Here is a 22,942-nt window from a genome sequence, read left to right as displayed (position 1 = left end):
AATAGTTTTCATAAAGTCTGCATCCTGCACCTGAAGAGAAACATTTTAAAGTAAAGAATAATGTTGGGTATGTTGTTCGTGTTCTGGGGATATTCACACGATTTGTATCTGCCCAATATGTCCTGTAAAGTTATGGTCATGGCATTTGATATGGGTAACTCTTTATTGTGTGGCAAATTTATGATTAGAATTCAAGCATCCTCCTCCGCATCAATGGATGAGGATCCATGTGGATAAGGATCCCTGTAAATGAGGATCCATGTAAATGAGGATCCATGTGGAATTAATTAATTAAAAGGGTATGACATAACAAGACTGAATGGAGATATTTTTCAGTTCTAAAGGGAGCCAATGTCTCTCTCTCAACACACACACACACACACACACCCCAGGGTAGTTTTATTAAAACCTTTAGAAAATGAGCCAAGCTTATGTAGACAGCACAGCTGCAGTCCTAGTTTGTAAGGGAGCTTCTTCTATAATAGAGCTCACAGCATATTATGGTGAACAGAGACACTAAGCTCTCCTGTAAACACCCGATATTGGACAAACAATAATCACTTCTCACTGAAAGGTTCAATTTACCACAGTAATGCAAAAGGCATTTAAGGCAAAGAGGGTATTCGGATTTAATGAACTTCTCTCATTTTAAATTTAATGTCTAGGTAATATGAAATCGTGCACCATATGATTTATACTTTTGCACATCAGTTGATTTTAATTTTAATGTGTCCATATATAATAACTCTTTAACTTAAACTGTCCTGAAATGTTGGGAATGCCTGTTTTCCAGAAAATATATTTGCTGTAACATGCAGGGGTGTGATGATTGTTGGATTTAGTCTTTGTTATTTTATCTAATCAAGTGACAATGTCCTTGAACACCTGTATATGCACGAGTAGCCTAGTTCAGAGAGAGGTCAAGTTATCCAAGTTAACTGTAACCTTTTCCCCAGTGCGCAGTGTCGCTTTCCACCTTCTAGGCAAGACCTACATTGTGCAGTGATTCATCCATGCATTTTACAACAGTCATTGGGCTTGTTCTACATTGCAGCCAACAGTGAAGCCGACTGACTGGTCTACAAAGAACCTTGCATCCTAACTACTCATTATTATTTGCAGATCAGTCAGTCAGTCATTTTCCGATATGATGGGCCTGTAGCCTATAAAAATACTTCAAGAAATGACTGGAGAAAAAAATATATAGTTTTATATTTCCCATCTATAAACTATTTTTAAAAAGTCACAAATCCGATGCAAAATGAAACATTTTGCCTAAATGATGTCACTTTTTGGAGCGACTGGTGTTACACGAAGGAAAAATGTAACCTCACATGAACCAGGACTAAATGTGAACTTAAAGGTTACAAATAATGCCTGCATTTATGCCTAGAATATTTTTTGACATGACATAAATGCATGGTTTTTCTTGCGGGAAGAAACAGGCACGACTGGTAATGTGATACGAGAGGCAAGCATGCTGTAGAATACATTTTGTACATTCAAGTGTTTACATTGCGCGCGCGGGAGAACCTGAGAGAATATGTAGACCTAGTAAATTAATTAGCCTGCATGCTTCCTCACTTAAATTATTTATAAAATATGTGGGATAGTGTAATTATGAGGTCCATTATTATTTTGCTTTGGTGGTAGTCTTAATAGTCCTCATATACAAATATTTTTATGTAGGATAATTACATTGACTTAATTGTTAAACAACTTTAACAATGACAATAATAAACAATGATAGTCAAATAATAATATACAATGTTGATGATGATTTAGACAAACCGTATTATAATTATGTTTTATAATTATTTTATAATAGTAATGTAGCCCAATGCTTATGTAATAGTGCTGTTTTAGGCTACTGTGGGCTCATTAATATTCCACATTGTGTCTTTAACTTTTGATATACATTTTTATTGAGCCTAAAGTGAGACAACTTTCCGTTCCATCTCAACCTCTTGCCAACCCTCATAGTGCAGCCCAGTACTAATTCACATGACGCCTTTTTCACATGCTCATGATTAAGGAAAGAAACATGATTTTATGGTGGGCAGGCTACGGATGGTTACTACTTTGGATATTTCTAAATCAAGTATTGAACATGATCAGTGACTTACAACTTGAGCATTAGGCCACTGATATGTGACATTGTGGAAATATTTCTGGTGCTTTTAATAAAAGGTGCCCATTATAGTTTATTTTCATCAAATGTGCTATCAATTGTTAAACATTATGAATATGTATAATACGCACACACAAACACACTTCTTGACTTTAACTGAGTTTACACAGGGAGCCCAATTCTGATCTGATTGGCCAAAATAAAAATACATCAGAATTGGGCTGCCTGTGTAAATATAGCCTTTGTGTTCCCTTACATGAGAACATTTTGAAAAAGTACTTTAAACAAGGGTTCCCCCTAGTGGATACAACATTCAAAATAGTCTCTTATTAATGACATTTTACTGTATTTGGGCACATGTCTGCATTGTCAATAAATCCAAAACATTTTTTACAGGGCCATTTTACTGTAGATCGACTGATCAAATGTCCGAATTGTGGTCTAGACATCTGGTAATGATCCTCATTTAAAGCCAGAATCCTTCATTGAAACAATAACAAAGCAGTCAACCCACCTCTGTTTAGGTCAAAAGCTGAGGGATGGGAGAAATGTAACCACTCTCAAAATCATAGACAAGGCTATTGATGCAAGGAAAGACCATCCATGATATAAAAATAGCAGTTTACATTTTTTTTGAGACTGTACAGCATTTGATTACATTTACATTGTTCTCTAACATTGGAGTAAAACAAGCTTCAATTTCAGGTTCTGAGAGGGTAAGACAGTTAAACTAAGCTCATGAGAAATTTATAAATGATATTCTTCAACAATCAATGAACATGTTGGGTAACCTGGGGTAACTCCCATCGCATATTGCTCAAATGAACCGCAAACCTGGTTTCAGAAACAGATGAAGCAACACCTCACTGCACAACACCTCTCCCCTATTTGACCTAGATAGTTTGTGTCTATGTATGGATATATAGGCTTTGTGTGACATTTTAAAATTGATGTAGTTTTGTCCTTGAGCTGTTCTTGTCTATTAATGTTCTGTATTATGTCATGTTTCATGTTTTGTGTGGACCCCAGGAAGAGTAACTGCTACTTTCACAACAGCTAATGGGGATACTAATAAAATAATAAAATACGAAAACTAGTTTCCCCTAAGAACAATGGCCATTTTCTGACACAAAAATGCAAAGTTAGGTCAAAATTTGGTATGTGGATGATGGTCAGGCGTAGGCAAACAAACTATGAAGATTAATATGTTAAAATCAATTTTTCAATGTTTTTTGTAATTAACTCTTAAAAGTTAAAGTCTAGGTATCTTATTTTAATTAAATCAATCAAATATTGAAACAAAATAGCATTGCCCATCTCACTATTAATATCCTCACTATGATGAGGTTTTGATGTAAGGTCCCATCTTTAAATTTTCATGCCAAATCATGTCCAAATCATCCTAAAGTATCTAAAAAATGACTGTGTAACTCAATGAAGTTACTTGTGGATGATTTGGACATGACTTGGACATTATTTGCAAAATTCTCATTTAGGTACCATTGGCTTTCACTGGATTGCCGGGGGGGAGTTACCCCCAACACACTCACCTTCAATTTTACTGCTTTCCCTAAACAAGTGGATTATTTATCTTTAGGCTCCCTTAATTGTATTTATGGTAAACCTCAGACCCTTTACTATTAGACTCGAAATTCAGCTCAGGTGCATCCTGTTTCCATTGATCATCCTTGAGATGCTTCTACAACTTGATTTGAGTCTGCCTGTGGTAAATTAAATTGATTGGACATCATTTGAAAAGGTACACACCTGTCTATAAGGTCCCACAGTTGACAGTCCATATCTGTGCAAAAACAAAGCCATGAGGTTGAATGAATTGTCCGTAGAGCTCCGAGACAGGATTGTGTCGAGGTACAGATCTGGGGAAGGGTACCAAACAATTTCTGCAGCATTGAAGTTTGGAACCACCAAGACTCTTCCTAGAGCTGGCCACCAGGCCAAACTGAGCTATCGGGGGACAAGGGCCTTGGTCAGTTAGGTGACCAAGAACCCGATGTTCACTCTGAAAGAGCTCCAGAGATCCTCTGTGGAGATAGGAGAACCTTCCAGAAGGACAACCATCTCAGAAGCACTCCACCAATCAGACCTTTATGGTAGAGTGGCCACTCCTCAGTAAAAGGCACCTGGAGTTTTCCAAAAGGCACCTAAACACTCTCAGACCATGAGAAACAAGATTCTCTGGTCTGATCAAACCAAGATTGAACTGTTTGGCCTAAATGCCAAGTGTCACACCTGGAGGAAACCTGGCACCATCCCTACAGTGAAGCATAGTGGTGGCAGCAACATGCTGTGGGGATGTTTTTCAGTGGCAGAGACTGGGAGACTAGTCAGGATCGAGGCAAAGTACAGAGAGATCCTTGATGAAAACCTGCACCAAAGCTCTCAGGACCTCAGACTAGGGTGAAGGTTCGCCTTCCAACAGGACAATGACCCTAAGCACAAGGCCAAGACAAAGCAGGAGTGGCTTCGGAACAATTTTCTGAATTTCCTTGAGTGGCCTAGCCAGAGCCCGGATTTTAACCCGATCGAACATCTCTGGAGAGACCTGAAAATAGCTGTGCAGCAAAGCTCCCCATCCAACCTGACAGAACTTGAGAGGATTTACAGAAAGGAATGGGAGAAACTCCCTAAATACAGGTGTGCCAAGCTTGTAGCGTCATACCAAAGAAGACTCGAGGCTGTAATTGCTGCCAAAGGTGCTTCAACAAAGTACTAAGTAAAGGGTATGAATACTTATGTAAATGTGATATTTCAGTATTTTATATTGAATAAATTGGCAGATATTTCTAAAAACCTGTTTTTGCTTTGTCATTATGGGGTATTGTGTGTAGATTGATGAGAGGAAAAAATGATTTGATACATTTTATAATAAGACTGTAACGTAACAAAATTTGGAAAACGTCCAGGGCTCTGAATACTTTCCGAATGTACTGTTTAAATACATCTGTATATACTGTATACAGTACCAGTCAAAAGTTTGGACACACCTACAGTAGCTGTTCAAGGGTTTATCTTTATTTTTACTATTTTCTAAATTGTATGATGATAGTGAATACATCTAAACTATGAAATAACACATATGGAGTCATGTCGTAACCACAAAAGTGTTAACAAATCAAAATATATTTGAGATTCTTCCAAGTACCCACCATTTGTCTTGACAGCTTTGCACACTCTTGGCATTCTCTTAACCAGCTTCATGAGGAATGCTTTTCCAACAGTCTTGAAGGAGTTCCCACATATGCTGAACACTTGTTGGGTGCTTTTCCTTCCCTCTGCGGTCCAACTCATCCCAAACCATCTCAATTGGGTTGACGTCGGGTGATTGTGGAGGCCAGGACATCTGATGCTGCACTCCATCACTTTCCTTCTCGGTCAAATAGCCCTTACGTAGTCTCGAGGTGTGTTTTGGGTCATTGTCCTGTTGAAAAATAAATGATAGTCCCAGTAAGTGCAAAACAGATGGGATGGTGTATCGCTTCAGAATGCTGTGGTAACCATGCTGGTTAAGTGTGCCTTAAATTAGAAATAAATCACTGAATCACTGAATCACCACCAAAGCACCCCCCACCATCACACATCCTCTTCCATGCTTCACGGTGGGAATCACACATGGAGAGATCATCCATTCACCTATTCTGCATCTCACAAAGAAATGGTGGTTGGAACCAAAAATCTCAAATTTGTGCTCATCAGACCGAAGGACAGTGTCCATTGCTAATGTCCATTGCTCATGTTTCTTGGCCTAAGCAATTCTCTTCTTATTATTGGTGTCCTTCAGTAGTGGTTTCTTTGCAGCAATTCAACCATGAAGGCCTGATTCACGCAGTCTCCTCTGAATAGTTGATGTTGAGATATGTCTGTTACCTGAACTATGTGAAGTATTTATTTGGGCTGCAATTTCAAGTTCTTGACATTTTCCAAATTGACTGACCTTCATGTCTTAAAGTAATGATGGACTGTCGTTTCTCTTTGCTTATTTGAGCTGTTCTTGCCATAATATGGACTTGGTCTTTTTCCAAATAGGGCTATCTTCTGCATACTTTGTCACAACTGATTGGCTCAAATGCATTAAGAAGGGGAAAAAAATCCACAAATGAACTTTTAACAATGTTTATTGAAATGCATTCCAGGCGACTACCTCATTTTTTTCACCTTTATTTAACCAGGTAGGCAAGTTGAGAACAAGTTCTCATTTACAATTGCGACCTGGCCAAGATAAAGCAAAGCAGTTCGACACATACAACGACACAGAGTTACTCATGGTGTAAAAAAAATATACAGTCAATAATACAGTAGAAACAAGTCTAAAAACGATGTGATCAAATGAGGTGAGATAAGGGAGGTAAAGGCAAAAAAAGTCCATGGTGGCAAAGTAAATACAATATAGCAAGTAAAACACTGGAATGGTAGATTTGCAGTGGAAGAATGTGCAAAGTAGAAATAAAAATAATGGGGTGCAAAGCAGCAAAATAAATAAAATAAATACAGTAGAGAAAGAGGTACATGTAGTTGTTTGGGATAAATTATAGGTGGGCTATGTACAGGTGCAGTGATCTGTGAGCATCTCTGACAGCTGGTGAGGGAGATAAGTCTTACCAGTTTCAGAGATTTTTGTAGTTCGTTCCAGTCATTAGCAGCAGAGAACTGGAAGGAGAGGCAGCCAAAGAAAGAATTGGTTTTGGGGGTGACCAGAGAGATATACCTGCTGGAGCGTGTGCTACAGGTGGGTGATGCTATGGTGACCAGCGAGCTGAGATAAGGGGGGACGTTACCTAGCAGGGTCTTGTAGATGACATGGAGCCAGTGGGTTTGGCGACGAGTATGAAGCGAGGGCCAGCCAACGAGAGCGTACAGGTCGCAATGGTGGGTAGTATATGGGGCTTTGGTGACAAAACGGATGGCACTTTGGTGACAAAACGGATGGCACTGCATCCAATTTGTTGAGTAGGGTATTGAAAGCTATTTTGTAAATGACATCGCCGAAGTCGAGGATTGGTAGGATGGTCAGTTTTATGAGGGTTTGTTTGGCAGCATGATTGAAGGATGCTTTGTTGCGAAATAGGAAGCCAATTCTAGATTTAACTTTGGATTGGATATGTTTGATGTGGGTCTGGAAGGAGAGTTTACAGTCTAACCAGACACCTAGGTATTTGTAGTTGTCCACGTATTCTAAGTCAGAGCCGTCCAGAGTAGTGATGTTGGACAGGCGGGCAGGTGCAGGCAGCGATCGGTTGAAGAGCATGCATTTAGTTGTACTTGTATTTAAGAGCAATTGGAGGCCACGGAAGGAGAGTTGTATGGCATTGAAGCTTGCCTGGAGGGTTGTTAACACAGTGTCCAAAGAAGGGCCAGAAGTATACAGAATGGTGTCGTCTGCATAGAGGTGGATCAGAGACTCACCAGCAGCAAGAGCGACATCATTGATGTATACAGAGAAGAGAGTCTGTCCAAGAATTGAACCCTGTGGCACCCCCATAGAGACTGCCAGAGGTCCAGACAAGTGAAGCTGGTTGAGAGAATGCCAAGAGTGTGCAAAGCTATCATCGAGGCAAAGGGTGGCTACTTTTAAGAATCTCAAATGTAAAATATATTTTGATTTGTTTAACACTTTTTTAGTTACTACATGATTTCATGTGTAATTTCATAGTTTTGATGTCTTCACTATTATCATACAATTTAGAAAACAGTAAAAATAAAGAAAAACCTTTGAATGAGTAGGTGTGTCCATACTTTTGACTGGTAATGTATATAGAAGGTTTATAGATCTAACTTAATTAGATTATGTGAAACTTAAATGCGGTAGACACATTTCAGTTGAATACATTCAGTTGGACATCTGACTAGGTATCCCCCTTTCCCAAACTCTGGATAAGCATCTGACATATTTGATGTAACTGTGCAGGGGGGAACAATCTGAAAATAAGGTCTGTGGGTGACAAACACATCTGATTGTCAATATAATCTTTTTGATTCAGTTTCAACCTCTATATCTCCTTGAGGGGGTTGTAAGGTCACCATGTCTCACCTTTGTGTCTCATCAGATTAAAAACTCTCTCGCTCTCTTTGCATGAGATGTCCGTCTTAATGGTTTTGTCGTTCTGGCATCCGAGATGTTGCTTTTGCTGCCCTCCAGCTCTGCGAGCACATGGCTGCTGTGAGTGAGTAAAATAAGCTAAACATGGCTCTGTAAAGTGGTTAATCACAAGCCCCGTAAGCTTTGCATTTACCCATCTATTAATCCTAATGACTCGCTAATGGACTATGTCATTCCTTCCTAGGCCTCTGTGCTAAAGAACTCTGTGGCTGTTTATGCAGCCATGGAAGTGGTCATGGTTTGTTTTTTAACCATTTAGACTTGTCATGTAGGGTCGTTTGATGAACCTTAAGTGGTTTGTGCCAAATGTTGCAATGCACGTGTTTATGACCGATAACTAGGTGCTTGTTACATTTTTCAAATGATATTAATACATGATATTCCATACAAAATTATTTCCACATAAAGAGTGGCATTAACTGGAGTCATTCATTATTTCAAGGGATGGGATGAAATGAGAAATGTATGGAAGTTCAGTTTTATACCTGTCTCATATTGTAGCCTCTTTCATGTGTGTTTTGAGTCATGACTGCAGGTTGCATTGAGGGTTGGGTTGGTTGGGGCAGGCCAGCTGGCTTCTGTTAGGTGTCACTAGGTGCAAATCTCTCTCTCTCTCTATTGTGTATTTCTCTCTCTCACACAAGCTCTCTCTTTCTTTCTCTCTTTCAGGGATGTCGATGTACCCTATCTCACCATGTAAGAGGTGGTAGCCTCTCTGTGGACAACGTCGCCCTCCTTACAAGTCGTGGAAATCATGTGTGAATCCAGCGCTAGACATTTACCTCTGACCCATCACCTGTGCAATGCCTTGTCCAATTAGCCTTGCTTAACCCTGCAGATGGGGAGTGTGTTTTCACAGACCACAGTCTATTAACATACACACAGAGACATACACAGACACACCATCGCACAGGTAAATCCAGACTCCACAGTCTAGTGTCCAAATAACTCAGGCTCTGACAGAAGAGAAGACGACGGCAACCAGAGCTGAATAAATTGGTCCTCTCCCCGAATTAGAAGAGAAAATGGAAAAGGCCAGATCCTGAAATTAAAGAATGTTTTCATTAGCTCCTTCCACACACATAGACAGTCATACATGGACATGCATGTGCGCACACACACACAAACACACACTGATTGCTGAAGAAAAACAATAGCTAATTGTCACTGGTATAACATTTAACAGTGTTCCTTTCTTTGCGGAGAGCTGGGGTATTAGTTCTGATGAAAGCCAGACCCTCCTATCAATACTCTCTATGGGATGGAAGACTTGCTCTGGAAAATGTAGTTCTGCATCTATAATATTGCGGCCTCCCTTTTATCCTGGGGCCCCTGGACCCTGGGGACTAATAGTTCTTAGCCAGTTAGGTGGCCCCTAGACCCTGCTCTCCTACCGATGGCAGACATATGGCTTCCGGCATTGTGTGCGCCATACAACAGATGTCATCGTCAGGCAAAGCAACCCAAAAACTAACTCACAGATATGTGCATAAACACATGTACACACACATACAGGCACACATGCGTGTGCACGCACGCAAACACACACACACGCATGCTTAGACTTCAATTACAGAAAATAGTTGTTTCAAGTGATCAATCAAATAGTGGTTTTCATTGTGCAGCTACAGTATATGAACAGTATTTCTTGACAGCCCCTCTCACCTACTTTCCCTCATAAACACTCCGTTTTTGTAAGTATATCTGTATGGTGTTCAAGAGTGTTCAGACTTTTAATAGGTTCATTGAGAGTGTATAGTAAGTGCAAATATACTCACTGCACGTCTGGACTGCGTTGAATGATGAATAGACAGCCTAAATATAACCAAACCCAGCGACTAAGTTTTTGAATTTGTTTGAATGGTGGTATAATTGCAGTGACTGTCATGTTTGCTTAAGCAATTCTCGTTCTTATACATTTTTATAACTTTGATCAAAATCCCATTTCAGTTTTGATCACATGCTTCCATGATCACACTAGCTAACATTGGTGCTAGTAACAATGTAACACAATTACAATGTAAGAAACCACAGTTTTTTGTCAATGTTTAATACTGGTGGTGATTAAAGAGGAAGTTCAGTATTTTACAACTTAATGTTATGTCACCCTGAAAGTAGTCTATGGGCTAGGAGAAACTGTAATCCATGGATTGGTTTTCTTTAAACAGCCACTACATACTTCAGCTTAATTTAGCCACAACTAGCAAAAAATAAATGGAAGTGATTTGGGTTACCATGAAATGTAAAAATATATATTTTTTAAAGATGGCCAAATCAGTTTTAAGTAATATCAAATCCAAATAATTGAATTGAGTCTGGAACCAATAGGACCCTGAACAGCTTCTACCCCCAAGCAATAAATAAGACTGCTAAAATAGTTAGTTAAATAGTTAACCAATAGTCTACACCTGTTGTTTACAAATCATGTGACAAATACCATTTCATTTGATTTCAGTTGATTTCGCCCTGAAATTTAGAAAATTGTATTTTGTAGAAAATTCTTAGCAACGTCTGTGTTAGCAATAGAATTGCTCCATTCTTTCTTTACCTCTTTTTTTTGCATCTCATTTCTACCACCTGCAAATAGTACCTTGGGTTGGCACGGATAAAGACCAGCAGACAGTGTACTGAAATAGAGAAAGAGAATGTAGTGAAACAGTGTTCAGCCATCTGTTAGGCTATCTGTCAGAAGACTCCGAGCACAAAGCAGAGATCCAACAGGAGGGATTTACCATTGCTCAGACTACACCCCCAACATGTAAAGATAACAATAACAGGTCTATATCCATACCCAAGCCCTCTCCGCCTTCCTCTCAGCTGGACTAGCTCTTGGTCTAATTTGGGTCCTCTCGCCCACTTACAATAAATACATGGTGCCTGCTGCCCAGACTCCTAGCTTGGAGAACAAGCCCCGCCATTAAGATTTATTAAGGCTAAAATAAACAGATAATTAAATTACACCAGATCTGTTTCCTATAACCGTAAGTGAGGGGGATATAGCTGTCAGGCTCATTTTCTGGTTCCTATTAATAAATGTGGGTCCAATTACACGCTGTTACAAACCATTCCAAACCGACATTCTGTTCTTAAAAAAAAATAGACACCCATGTTTTATTTCAAAAAATGTCTGCAAGAAATTACAATGATTATCTGCGTAAAATCTGTGTAGTATTTGTGTGTAGTATGACTTAACCGGTTCTCAACACCCTAGTCTAGGGTGTTTTGCCCTCTGTGTTTTTTTATGCCACACGCTCTCATTCAATTGTTACCTGTTCAACTCCACAAAATTAACTATGTTAAACTATGATTCATTGTAGAATACATTTGTTTTGGTTTTTATAAATTAAGATGATTTAATCGTTTTACCAAGGCTGGAATTCAATAACGAAAAGGTGCACTGCACCTTCACAAGTCTTTGATTTTCAGAGCAGTGTCCCATGTGGAGGGAGTTGACGTGGGTAAAAATGGGCAGTTCTGTGGTGTTTGGTGAATTACCGGCTCAGCTTAACCGCAGGAAGTAGTTTGTGGTTGGGGGTGCTGTGATTTTATCTTATTTTTTAGATTTTTCAGGGGATGCTGTGATTTTATTAGATTTTTCAGAGGGTGCTGTGATTTTATTAGATTTTTTAGATTTTCAGGGGGTGCTGTGATTTTATTAGATTTTTCAGAGGGTGCTGTGGTTTTATTAGATTTATTAGAATTTTCAGGGGGTGCTGTGATTTTATTAGATTTTTCAAAGGGTGCTGTGATTTTATTCGATTTATTCGATTTTTCAGGGGGTGCTGTGATTTTATTAGATTTTTCAGTCTGTAAACATTATATAAAGTGGCATTGTTTAAAGTGACTAGTGATACATTTATTACATCCAATTTTTAATTATTAAAGTGGCTAGAGCTGAGTCAGTATGTTAGCAGCAGCCACTGAATGTTAGTGATGGCTGTTTAACAGTCTGATGGCCTTGAGATAGAAGCTGTTTTTCAGTCTCTCGGTCCCAGCTTTGATGATCATCTGCCTCTGATCTTGGCGAGAGAGCAAACGTTCTCACATGAAATCTCACATCATTAGGTCATTGTTTAGGATGTGTCCCAAAAGAATTCACTAGAAACAGCTTAAACATACTCAAATGAAGCTACTTTGCTGTTATTCTGGCTGCACTTTTTGACGTGAGTGACTGTGTTAGCCAAAGTTGGCTAGCTAGCAAGAGAAAGAACGTTGCCAGTCATCATATCAATGGAACATTTAGAAAGAACGACTACCAATTGGATATCACGTCCATAGACTTAGAACAAAAAGACATATCAAGGGCCTCCCGAGTGGCGCTGCGGTATAAGGGACTGCATTGCACTGGGTCTCCTGGACTGGACCGGGTTAAGGGAGGGTCTGGCCCGGCCGGGATCACCTTGTACCTTTGCACTCTTGTGACTCCTGGGGCGGGCTGGGCGCATGCACCATTCTGTATACGTCTGGCCCTTCTTTGGACACTGTATTAACAACCCTCCAGACGAGGTTCAATGCCATACAACTCTCCTTCCGTGGCCTCCAACTGCTCTTAAATACAAGTAAAACTAAATGCATGCTTTTCAACCGATCGCTGTCTGTACCTGCCCGCCCGCCCGTCCAGTATCACTACTCTGGACGGCTCTGACTTAGAATATGTGGACAACTACAAATACCTAGGTGTCTGGTTAGACTGTAAACTCTCCTTCCAGACTCATAAAACATTTCCAATCCAAAGTTACATCTAGAATTGGCTTCCTATTTTGCAACAAAGCATCCTTCACTCATGCTGTCAAACATACCCTTGTAAAACTGACCATCCTACTGATCCTCGACTTTGGCAATGTCATTTACAAAATAGCCTCCAATACCCTACTCAATCAATTGGATGCAGTCTATCACAGTGCCACCCATTTTTTCACCAAAGCCCCATATACTCCCCACCACTGCGACCTGTACGCTCTCGATGGCTGGCCCTCCCTTCATACTCATCGCCAAACCCACTGGCTCCAGGTCATCTACAAGACCCTGCTAGGTAAAGTCCCCCCTTATCTCAGCTTGCTGGTCACCATAGCAGCACCCATCTGTAGCCCGTGCTCCAGCAGGTATATCTCTCTGGTTACCCCCAAAACCAATTTCTCCTTTGGCCGCCTCTCCTTCCAGTTCTCTGCTACCAATGACTGGAACGAACTACAAAAATCTCTGAAACTGGAAACACTTATCTCCCGCACTAGCTTTAAGAATCAGCTGTCAGAGCAGCTCACAGATTACTGCACCTGTACATAGCCCATCTATAATTTAGCCCAAACAACTACCTCTTCCCCTACTGTACTTATTTATTTATTTTGCTCCTTTGCACCCCATTATTTCTATTTCTACTTTGCACATTCTTGCACTGCAAATCTACCATTCCAGTGTTTTACTTGCTATATTGTATTTACTTCACCACCGTGGCCTTTCTTTTGCCTTTACCTCCCATATCTCACCTCATTTGTTCACATTGTAAAAATACTTATTTTTCTATTGTATTATTGACTGTATGTTTGTTTTACTCCATGTGTAACTCTGTGTTGTTGTATGTGTAGAACTGCTTTGCTTTATCTTGGCCAGGTCGCAATTGTAAATGAGAACTTTTTCTCAACTTGCCTACCTGTTTAAATAAAGATGAAATAAAAAAATATATATATATTTAAAAAATGTTTACAGTTGATTTTTCCCCAAAAGTAGTGCACTGGGCCTTTACTGGTTCTGTATTAGCAGACTGATATAGCCATCTGTAGCACGTGCAAAAATAATCCATGTTTTATTTCCTTGGCCTCTGCATAAATCAGGGCATTTATACTTGTTGTGCTTCGCCGAGCAGCGCAGAGCTGTTTTTATTTATTTAACTAGGCAAGTCAGTTAATTAAGAACAAATTATTATATACAATGACGGGCTACCAAAAGGCTTCCTGCGGGGACAGAAGCTGGGATTAAAAATATAGTACAAAACACACATCACAACAAGACCACAACAAGAAACCACAACACTACATAAAGAGAGACCTAAGACAACAACATAGCATGGCAGCAACATATTAAAACAAAGCATGGTACAAACATTACTGGGCAAAGACAACAGCACAAAAGGTAAGATAGAGACAACAATACATCACGCAAAGAGGCCACAACTGTCAATAAGAGTGTCCACGATTGAGTCTTTAAATGGAGAGATGGAGATAGAAACAGTCCAGTTTGAATGTTTTTTTACAGCTCATTCCAGTCGCTACCTGTCCATGAGCTGCTGTGAAGGAAGTTGTCAAGGAAGTTTGTTTGTTTATACAGGACCTCACACCCTCACCTGCCGTCAACCAATCATGTCAATGCTGAGATATACAGAGCTCTCCATGTTGTTACAACATTTGAGAGGCGTACAGCGATGCAGTACAGAGCTCAATTTGGCCTCTGTGCCTCCCAAGGCAACGAATTGGCGTCACACCATCCATACGGCTCCTTGGACCACATTTTCAGATAAAGCATAACCATTGATGAAAAACCCAAACCAGGAACTACAGATTCTCGCCGTTTTATTTGTCCACGGGCGATTAATAATCGTATAACGTCCACTGTTAATTTAATAACATAACAAAATCACAGTTTACTCCCCCACTCTCTCTCTCACACACACACACACACACACACACACACACACACACACACACACACACACACACACACACACACACACACACACACACACACACACACACACACACACACACACACACACACACACACACATCAATTGTAAGTCTGCATGGAAGGCAGAAGGGGGAGCTCTTCTCTAAAATATGTCTCTATTCAACAACACAGCATGGGGAGCAATAGTTAACAATTCCCTTCAAAACTAGGATGAGTTTACCCTCCCCAGCTTCTAATGTTAACCATAGCGGGAAGTGCGGTGTGTGCATGTCTTTTAAATCAATGTGTAGTAGGTACAACCTAATCTTACCCAACAGCAGTGGTTTGACAGTTTGCGCTATGTAGGGCCAGTGTCAGTGCTAAGGAGAGAATGTATTGCTGCAAATTGTATTGTTGCAGGCATTCCATTTGGATCAGTTGTGGTCCTACTCGACAGTTTATAAGGTCTAGAAAGGCACAGTAACCAGTCTCTGTATTTTTACTTATGATGCTGATTTTCGCTGTCTGTTGCGGATCATCATTCTCCCAAGTCATCCTATAATAATGTGGCCACATACAGTGCCTTCAGAAAGTATTCATTGACTTTTTCCACATTTTGTGATGTTACAAAGTGGGATTAAAATGGATTACATTTTCATTTTTTTGTCAACGATCTACCCAAAATACTCTAACGCCAAAGTAGAAGAAAAATTCTAACATTGTAAAAATATATATATATATACATATATATATATATATCATAGATCATTTTTTTAGACAGACGTTTTTAAGTCTTTCCATAGAGTTTCAAGCTGATTAAAGTAAAAACTGTAGCTAGGCCAGGAACATTCAAAGTTGTCTTGGTCAGCAGCTAAGGTGTATATTGGCCTTGTAATTGTCCTGCTGAAAGGTGAATTTGTCTTCCTGTCTTCCAGTGTGGAACCAAGTTTTCCTATAGGATTTTGCCTGTGCTTAGCTCTACTCCGTTTCTTTTTATCCTAAAAAATGTCCCTAGTCCTTGCCGATAACAAGCATACCCATAACATGATGCAGCCACCACCATGATAAAAATATGAAGAGTGGTACTCAGTGATGTTGTGGCGAAATCCTACAATGTGTTGTGTTTGATTTGCTCCAAACATAATGCTTTGTATTTAGGACAAAAAGTACATTTCTTTGCTATTTTTTTTCTTCATTACTTTAATGTCTTATTGCAAACATTCAAATATTTTATTCTGTACATGCTTCCTTCTTTTCACGCAGTCTTTTATGTTACTAATAAGTAAATACACCAAAGAAAAATATAAACAAAACATGCAACAATTTCAAAGAGTTACGGTTTATATAAGGAAATCAGTTAATTTATATAAATTCATTAGGCCTGGGAATACAGATATGCATCTGTTGGTCACAGATACCTTTAAAAAAATTAGGTGCCTGGATCAGAAAACAAGTGATTATCTGGTGTGACCACCATTTGATTCATTCAGAGCAACACATCTCCTTCATATAGAGTTGATTAGGCTGTTGATTGTGGCCTGGGGAATGTTGTCCCACTCCTCTCTAATGGCTGTGCGAAGTTGCTGGATATTGGTGGGAACTGGAACAAGCTGTCGTATATGTCTATCCAGAGCATCCCAAACATGGGTGACATGTCTGGTGAGTATACAGGCCATGGAAGAACTGAAACATTTTCAGCCTCCTGGAATTGTGTACAGATTCTTGTGACATGGGGCTGTGCATTATTGTGCTGAAACATGAAGTGATAGCGGCGGATGAATGGCACAGCAATGGGTTTCAGGATCTCATCACGGCATGTGTCTGCCATCTGTGCGGTACAGTTGAAACCAGGATTCATCTGTGAAGAGCACATTTCTCCAGCGTGCCAGCGGCCATCGAAGGTGAGCATTTACCAACTGAAGTTGGCTACGGCGCCAAACTGCAAGCAGGGCAAGACCCTGGTGAGGACGACGAGCACATAGATGAGCTTCCCTGAGATAGTTTCTGACAGATAGTGCAAAAAGGATTTGGTTGTGCAAACCCACAGTTTCATCAGATGTCCGGGTGGTTGGTCTCAGACGATCCCGCATGCCAATTGCACGCTCCTTCAACACTTGAGACATCTATGACATTGTGTTGTGACAAAACTGCACATTTGAGAGTGGCCTTTTATTGTCTCCAGCACAAGATGCACCCGTGTAATGATCATGCTGTTTAATCGGCTTCTTGATACACCACACCTGTCAGTTGTATGGATTATTTTGGCAAAGGAGAAATGCTCAGTAACAGGAATGTAAACAAATGTGCAAAACATTTGAAAGAAATACGATTTTTGAGCGTATGGAACATTTCTGGGATCTTTTATTTCAGCTCATGAAACATGGGACAAACACTGTACATGTTATGTTTGTATTTTTGATCAGTTTATTTGGTCGTTTCATATCCTTCAGAATGCAAAGGCATAATCTACAATACATCCAGAGGACACACTTCAGCTACTTGATATGAGAATACTGTACAGTATGGTGCTCAAGAATGGTTTTAATTTGAATTAACTGTAGGACTAAATGTAGTATCTTATCATACTCTGTGCTTTTATGCTGAAATTAACAATAAACATATCATAAATAATTTCAAATGTAATAAATCAAATATTACATTTGATAAAGTAATAGACGAAATATGTTAAAATGCAAAATAGTCTACCACATATAGGCCATAGTCAGGCACTAATAATCACCATAAAGGATTTGAGTACCGTGGGAATATGGACATATGGCAATTAGGGAATACGCAAAGTGGGATATAGCTTTTTTAAAATTTTATTTTATTTTATTTTTTATTTTATTAACAACAAATCAATACATAAAGCACATGAGGGAACACACGCATACATAGATTACAAACAATGGACAATCGAGCTAGGGGGTACAATATCACATTACAATTACACAAGGACCTTAAGGGACATGCATATACTTACAATTCTAACAGCTTTTTTGTTAGTAGAGCATTTAACCGTCAAGTGGGACATAGCTTGGACCATGCTACCTCTCCTGTATGACGAAAGATTACACATCATTTGAATATGCTAAGTACCCTAGCTCCTCCCCCATGTCCTATGCTTACAGCGCTGTAGGGGTTGGACTGGAGCAGAGCGCAGAAGGAATTGACGAAACTATAGTTTCACACATTTTTATCGAGGTCACCTCAGGGACTCGAAGCTGTTCAACTCCTTGTCCAGATGTTAAATTTTCCAGGACCGTTATGTCAAACATGAAACGACAAAGTTCATGGCAGGAGGATATCGCCCGAAACTTTTCCAGACTTTTTCAAACAAGTAAATCGCAGGACCCTGAGAAAACAGAGGAAAGCGACATCAGGTATGAACCACGCGGTTAACATTATAACAATAACAATACATCAGTGTCGTGGTTTTAATTGTTGTTATTGCAAGATTGTATCAAAACCGCGCTTGAATATGATGTGAAGCACGAGGGCCAGAGATTTGACCCGAGCAGCAGAGACAGTGGTCGCAATCTGTTATATTTTCCATCTATATTGTAGGCTTAGTTAACCGTTCTCTCGATTAACTAACATTATCATTCTGTTTTCTATCAGCAGCGAAGTATATACATATCTCTACAATGTAACCATATTCATTTGCTATTAATGGCAAAGTAAACAGCATTATGATCGTTAACGCAACGTGCCAGGCAGTGGCGAGTGCGAGAACTGGCACAAATCTAACCATCTGTCACAGTGGAGAAAACAATTGAGTGGTTTATAGTAACCCTCTTCACACAGCTACAATGGTCGCCATAGAACGTTTTTGCCTGCTCTGATATAGTAGGGCCGTAATAAACTTGAATAATAAGCATTGTATTTTAAACGCGTAGGCTACTTTTGTGTTATGGAATGATAACGTTCTTTACATGGCAAAACGCTGTACGAAACAGTTCAGTTGTCAGATGGTGTGTATATACTCTACCGTATTGCTGCACCTGAAGTGGAACGACATTTATTGGATATTTCAAACTTTTTTAACAATTCAAAAACTGAAAAATTGGGCGTGCAAAATTATTCAGCCCCTTTACTTTCAGTGCAGCAAACTCTCTCCAGAAGTTCAGTGAGGATCTCTGAATGATCCAATGTTGACCTAAATGACTAATGATGATAAATACAATCCACCTGTGTGTAATCAAGTCTCCGTATAAATGCACCTGCACTGTGATAGTCTCAGAGGTCCGTTAAAAGCGCAGAGAGCATCATGAAGAACAAGGAACACACCAGGCAGGTCTGAGATACTGTTGTGAAGAAGTTTAAAGCCGGATTTGGATACAAAAAGATTTCCCAAGCTTTAAACATCCCAAGGAGCACTGTGCAAGCGATAATATTGAAATGGAAGGAGTATCAGACCACTGCAAATCTACCAAGACCTGGCCGTCCCTCTAAACTTTCAGCTCATACAAGGAGAAGACTGATCAGAGATGCAGCCAAGAGGCCCATGGTCACTCTGGGTGAACTGCAGAGATCTACAGCTGAGGTGGGGGACTCTGTCCATAGGACAACAATCAGTCGTATATTGCACAAATCTGGCCTTTATGGAAGAGTGGCAAGAAGAAAGCCATTTCTTAAAGATATCCATAAAAAGTGTTGTTTAAAGTTTGCCACAAGCCACCTGGGAGACACACCAAACATGTGGAAGAAGGTGCTCTGGTCAGATGAGACCAAAATTGAACTTTTTGGCCACAATGCAAAACGTTATGTTTGGCGTAAAAGCAACACAGCTCATCACCCTGAACACACCATCCCCACTGTCAAACATGGTGGTGGCAGCATCATGGTTTGGGCCTGCTTTTCTTCAGCAGGGACAGGGAAGATGGTTAAAATTGATGGGAAGATGGATGGAGCCAAATACAGGACCATTCTGGAAGAAAACCTGATGGAGTCTGCAAAAGACCTGAGACTGGGACGGAAATTTGTCTTCCAACAAGACAATGATCCAAAACATAAAGCTAAATCTACAATGGAATAGTTCAAAAATAAACATATCCAGGTGTTAGAATGGCCAAGTCAAAGTCCAGACCTGAATCCAATCGAGAATCTGTGGAAAGAACTGAAAACTGCTGTTCACAAATGCTCTCCATCCAACCTCACTGAGCTCGAGCTGTTTTGCAAAGAGGAATGGGAAAAAATTTCCGTCTCTCGATGTGCAAAACTGATAGAGACATACCCCAAGCGACTTACAGCTGTAATCGCAGCAAAAGGTGGCGCTACAAAGTATTAACTTAAGGGGGCCGAATACTTTCGCAAGGCACTGTACTTATAGAGCCTTCAGAAAGTATTCACACCGCTTCACTTTTTCCACATTTTGTTGTGTTACAAAGTGGGATTAAAATTGATTTCATCGTACAATTTTTTTACACAAAATACTCTAGTGTAATATTATTATATTTTTATTCTGTACAGGCTTCCTTATTTTCACTCTGTCATTTAGGTTAGTTATGTGGAGTAACTAGAATTTTGTTGATCTGTCCTCACAGCCATTAAACTCTTAACTGAGTTTTCTCCTCATGGTGAAATCCCTGAGCGGTTTCCATCCTCTCAGGAAACTGAGTTAAGAAGGACGCCTGTATCTTTGTAGTGGCGTCGTTGTATTGATACACCACCCAAAGTGCTCAAAGTGATATTCAATGTCTGCTTTTAAATGTTTTACCCATCTACCAATAGGTGCCCTTCTTTGCGAGGCATTGGAAATCCTTCCTGGTCTTTGTAGTTGAATCAATGTTTAAAATGTACAACCCGGCTCAGGGACCTTACAGATAAATTGTTTGTATGGGGTACAGAGATGTGGTAGTCATTCAAAAATCATGTTAAACACTTATTGCACACACATTGAGTCCATGCAACCTTTTATGTGAGTTGTTAACCAATTTTTTACATGTATGCTTGTCGTAACCAAAGAGTTGAATACTTACTGACTCAAGACATTTCAGCTTTTCATTTGTAAAAATGTAGAAAAACAATTCCACTTTACATTATGTGGTATTGTGTGTATGCCAGTGACAAAAAAAATCTCAATTCAATTAATTTTAAATTCCATTTTAAATACAGGCTGTAACGCAACAAAATATGGAAAAATTCAAGGGGTGTGAAGGCACTGTATGTCTCTGTGCCGTCAATATTGCTGTGTTAACAAATGACACGGCAGAAGTGTGTTTGGTTGGGAGGCCCAACGAGTACACCATTTTCAACAACATAGTACTATTTGGTGTATGGCAATAAACCCACCTGTTAGACCTCATTCTTCTGCCGATGTGTAGTATAACATCCCTCATGTTCTCTGAGCTGAAGATGCACAGATGCAGATGAGCTATACAGTGCCTTCGGAAAGTACACTGCTCAAAAAAAGAAAGGGAACACTAAAATAACACATCCTAGATCTGAATGAAGGAAATATTCTTATTAAATATGTTTTTCTTTACATAGTTGAATGTGCTGACAACAGAATCACACACAAATTATCAATGGAAATCAAATGTATCAACCCATGGAGGTCTGGATTTGGAGTCACACTCAAAATGAAAGTGGAAAACCACACTACAGGCTGATCCATGTTTGATGTAATGTCCTTAAAACAAGTCAAAATGAGGCTCAGTAATGTGTGTGGCCTCCACGTGCCTGTATGACCTCCCTACAACGCCTGGGCATGCTCCTGATGAGGTGGCAGATGGTCTCCTGAGGGATCTCCTCCCAGACCTGGACTAAAGCATCCGCCAACTCCTGGACAGTCCATGATGTCCCAGATGTGCTCAATTGGATTCAGGTCTGGGGAACGGGCAGGCCAGTCCATAGCATCAATGCCTTCCTCTTGCAGGAACTGCTGACACACTCCAGCCACATGAGGTCTAGCATTGTCTTGCATTAGGAGGAACCCAGGGCCAACCGCACCAGCATATGGTCTCACAAGGGGTCTGAGGATCTCATCTCGGTACCTAATGGCAGTCAGGCTACCTCTGGCGAGCACATGGAGGGCTGTGCGCCCCCCCCCCCCAAAGAAATGCCACCCCACACCATGACTGACCCATCGCCAAACCGGTCATGCTGGAGGATGTTGCAGGCAGCAGAACGTTCTCCACTGCGTCTCCAGACTCCAGACACTGTCACGTCTGTCACATGTGCTCAGTGTGAACCTGCTTTCATCTGTGAAGAGCACAGGGCGCCAGTGGCGAATTTGCCAATCTTGGTGTTCTCTGGCAAATGCCAAAAGTCCTGCACGGTGTTGGGCTGTAAGCACAACCCCCACCTGTGGACGTCGGACCCTCATTACCACCCTCATGGAGTCTGTTTCTGACCGTTTGAGCAGACACATGCACATTTGTGGCCTGCTGGAGGTCATTTTGCAGGGCTCTGGCAGTGCTCCTCCTGCTCTTCCTTGCACAAAGGCGGAGGTAGCGGTCCTGCTGCTGGGTTGTTGCCCTCCTACGGCCTCCACGTCTCCTGATGTACTGGCCTGTCTCCTGGTAGCGCCTCCATGCTCTGGACACTACGCTGACAGACACAGCAAACCTTCTTGCCACAGCTCGCATTGATGTGCCATCCTGGATGAGCTGCACTACCTGAGCCACTTGTGTGGGTTGTAGACTCCGTCTCATGCTACCACTAGAGTGAAAGCACCGCCAGCATTCAAAAGTGACCAAAACATCAGCCAGGAAGCATAGGAACTGAGAAGTGGTCTGTGGTCACCACCTGCAAAACCATTCCTTTATTGAGGGTGTCATGCTAATTGCCTATAATTTCAACCTGTTGTCTATTCCATTTGCACAACAGCATGTGAAATGTATTGTCAATCAGTGTTGCTTCCTAAGTGGACAGTTTGATTTCACAGAAGTGTGATTGACTTGGAGTTACATTGTGTTGTTTAAGTGTTCCCTTTATTTTTTTGAGCAGTGTATTACGACCCCTTGACTTTTTCCACATTTTCTTACATTACAGCCTTATTCTAAAATGAATTAAATAAAACCATTTCCTCGGCA

The 22,942-nt window shown here is 40.4% G+C and overlaps 1 protein-coding gene across 1 annotated transcript in view; it reads left to right on the top strand.

The window, feature by feature from the left end:
• Positions 1-17,963: 17,963 nt before the first annotated feature.
• The window catches only part of LOC118390675 (uncharacterized), an 88,140-nt gene continuing 83,161 nt past the window's right edge, over positions 17,964-22,942 (top strand). Inside the window, exon 1 of the mRNA XM_052457516.1 lies at positions 17,964-18,286. Coding sequence (XP_052313476.1) covers positions 17,964-18,286 — 323 coding nt within the window. The remainder of the gene's footprint in view (positions 18,287-22,942) is intronic.

Source organism: Oncorhynchus keta, chromosome 11, assembly GCF_023373465.1.
Source record: "Oncorhynchus keta strain PuntledgeMale-10-30-2019 chromosome 11, Oket_V2, whole genome shotgun sequence".
NCBI lineage: Eukaryota > Metazoa > Chordata > Actinopteri > Salmoniformes > Salmonidae > Oncorhynchus > Oncorhynchus keta.
Note: the sequence above shows the minus strand (reverse complement) of the source record. Positions and strands in the feature narration are given on the sequence as shown.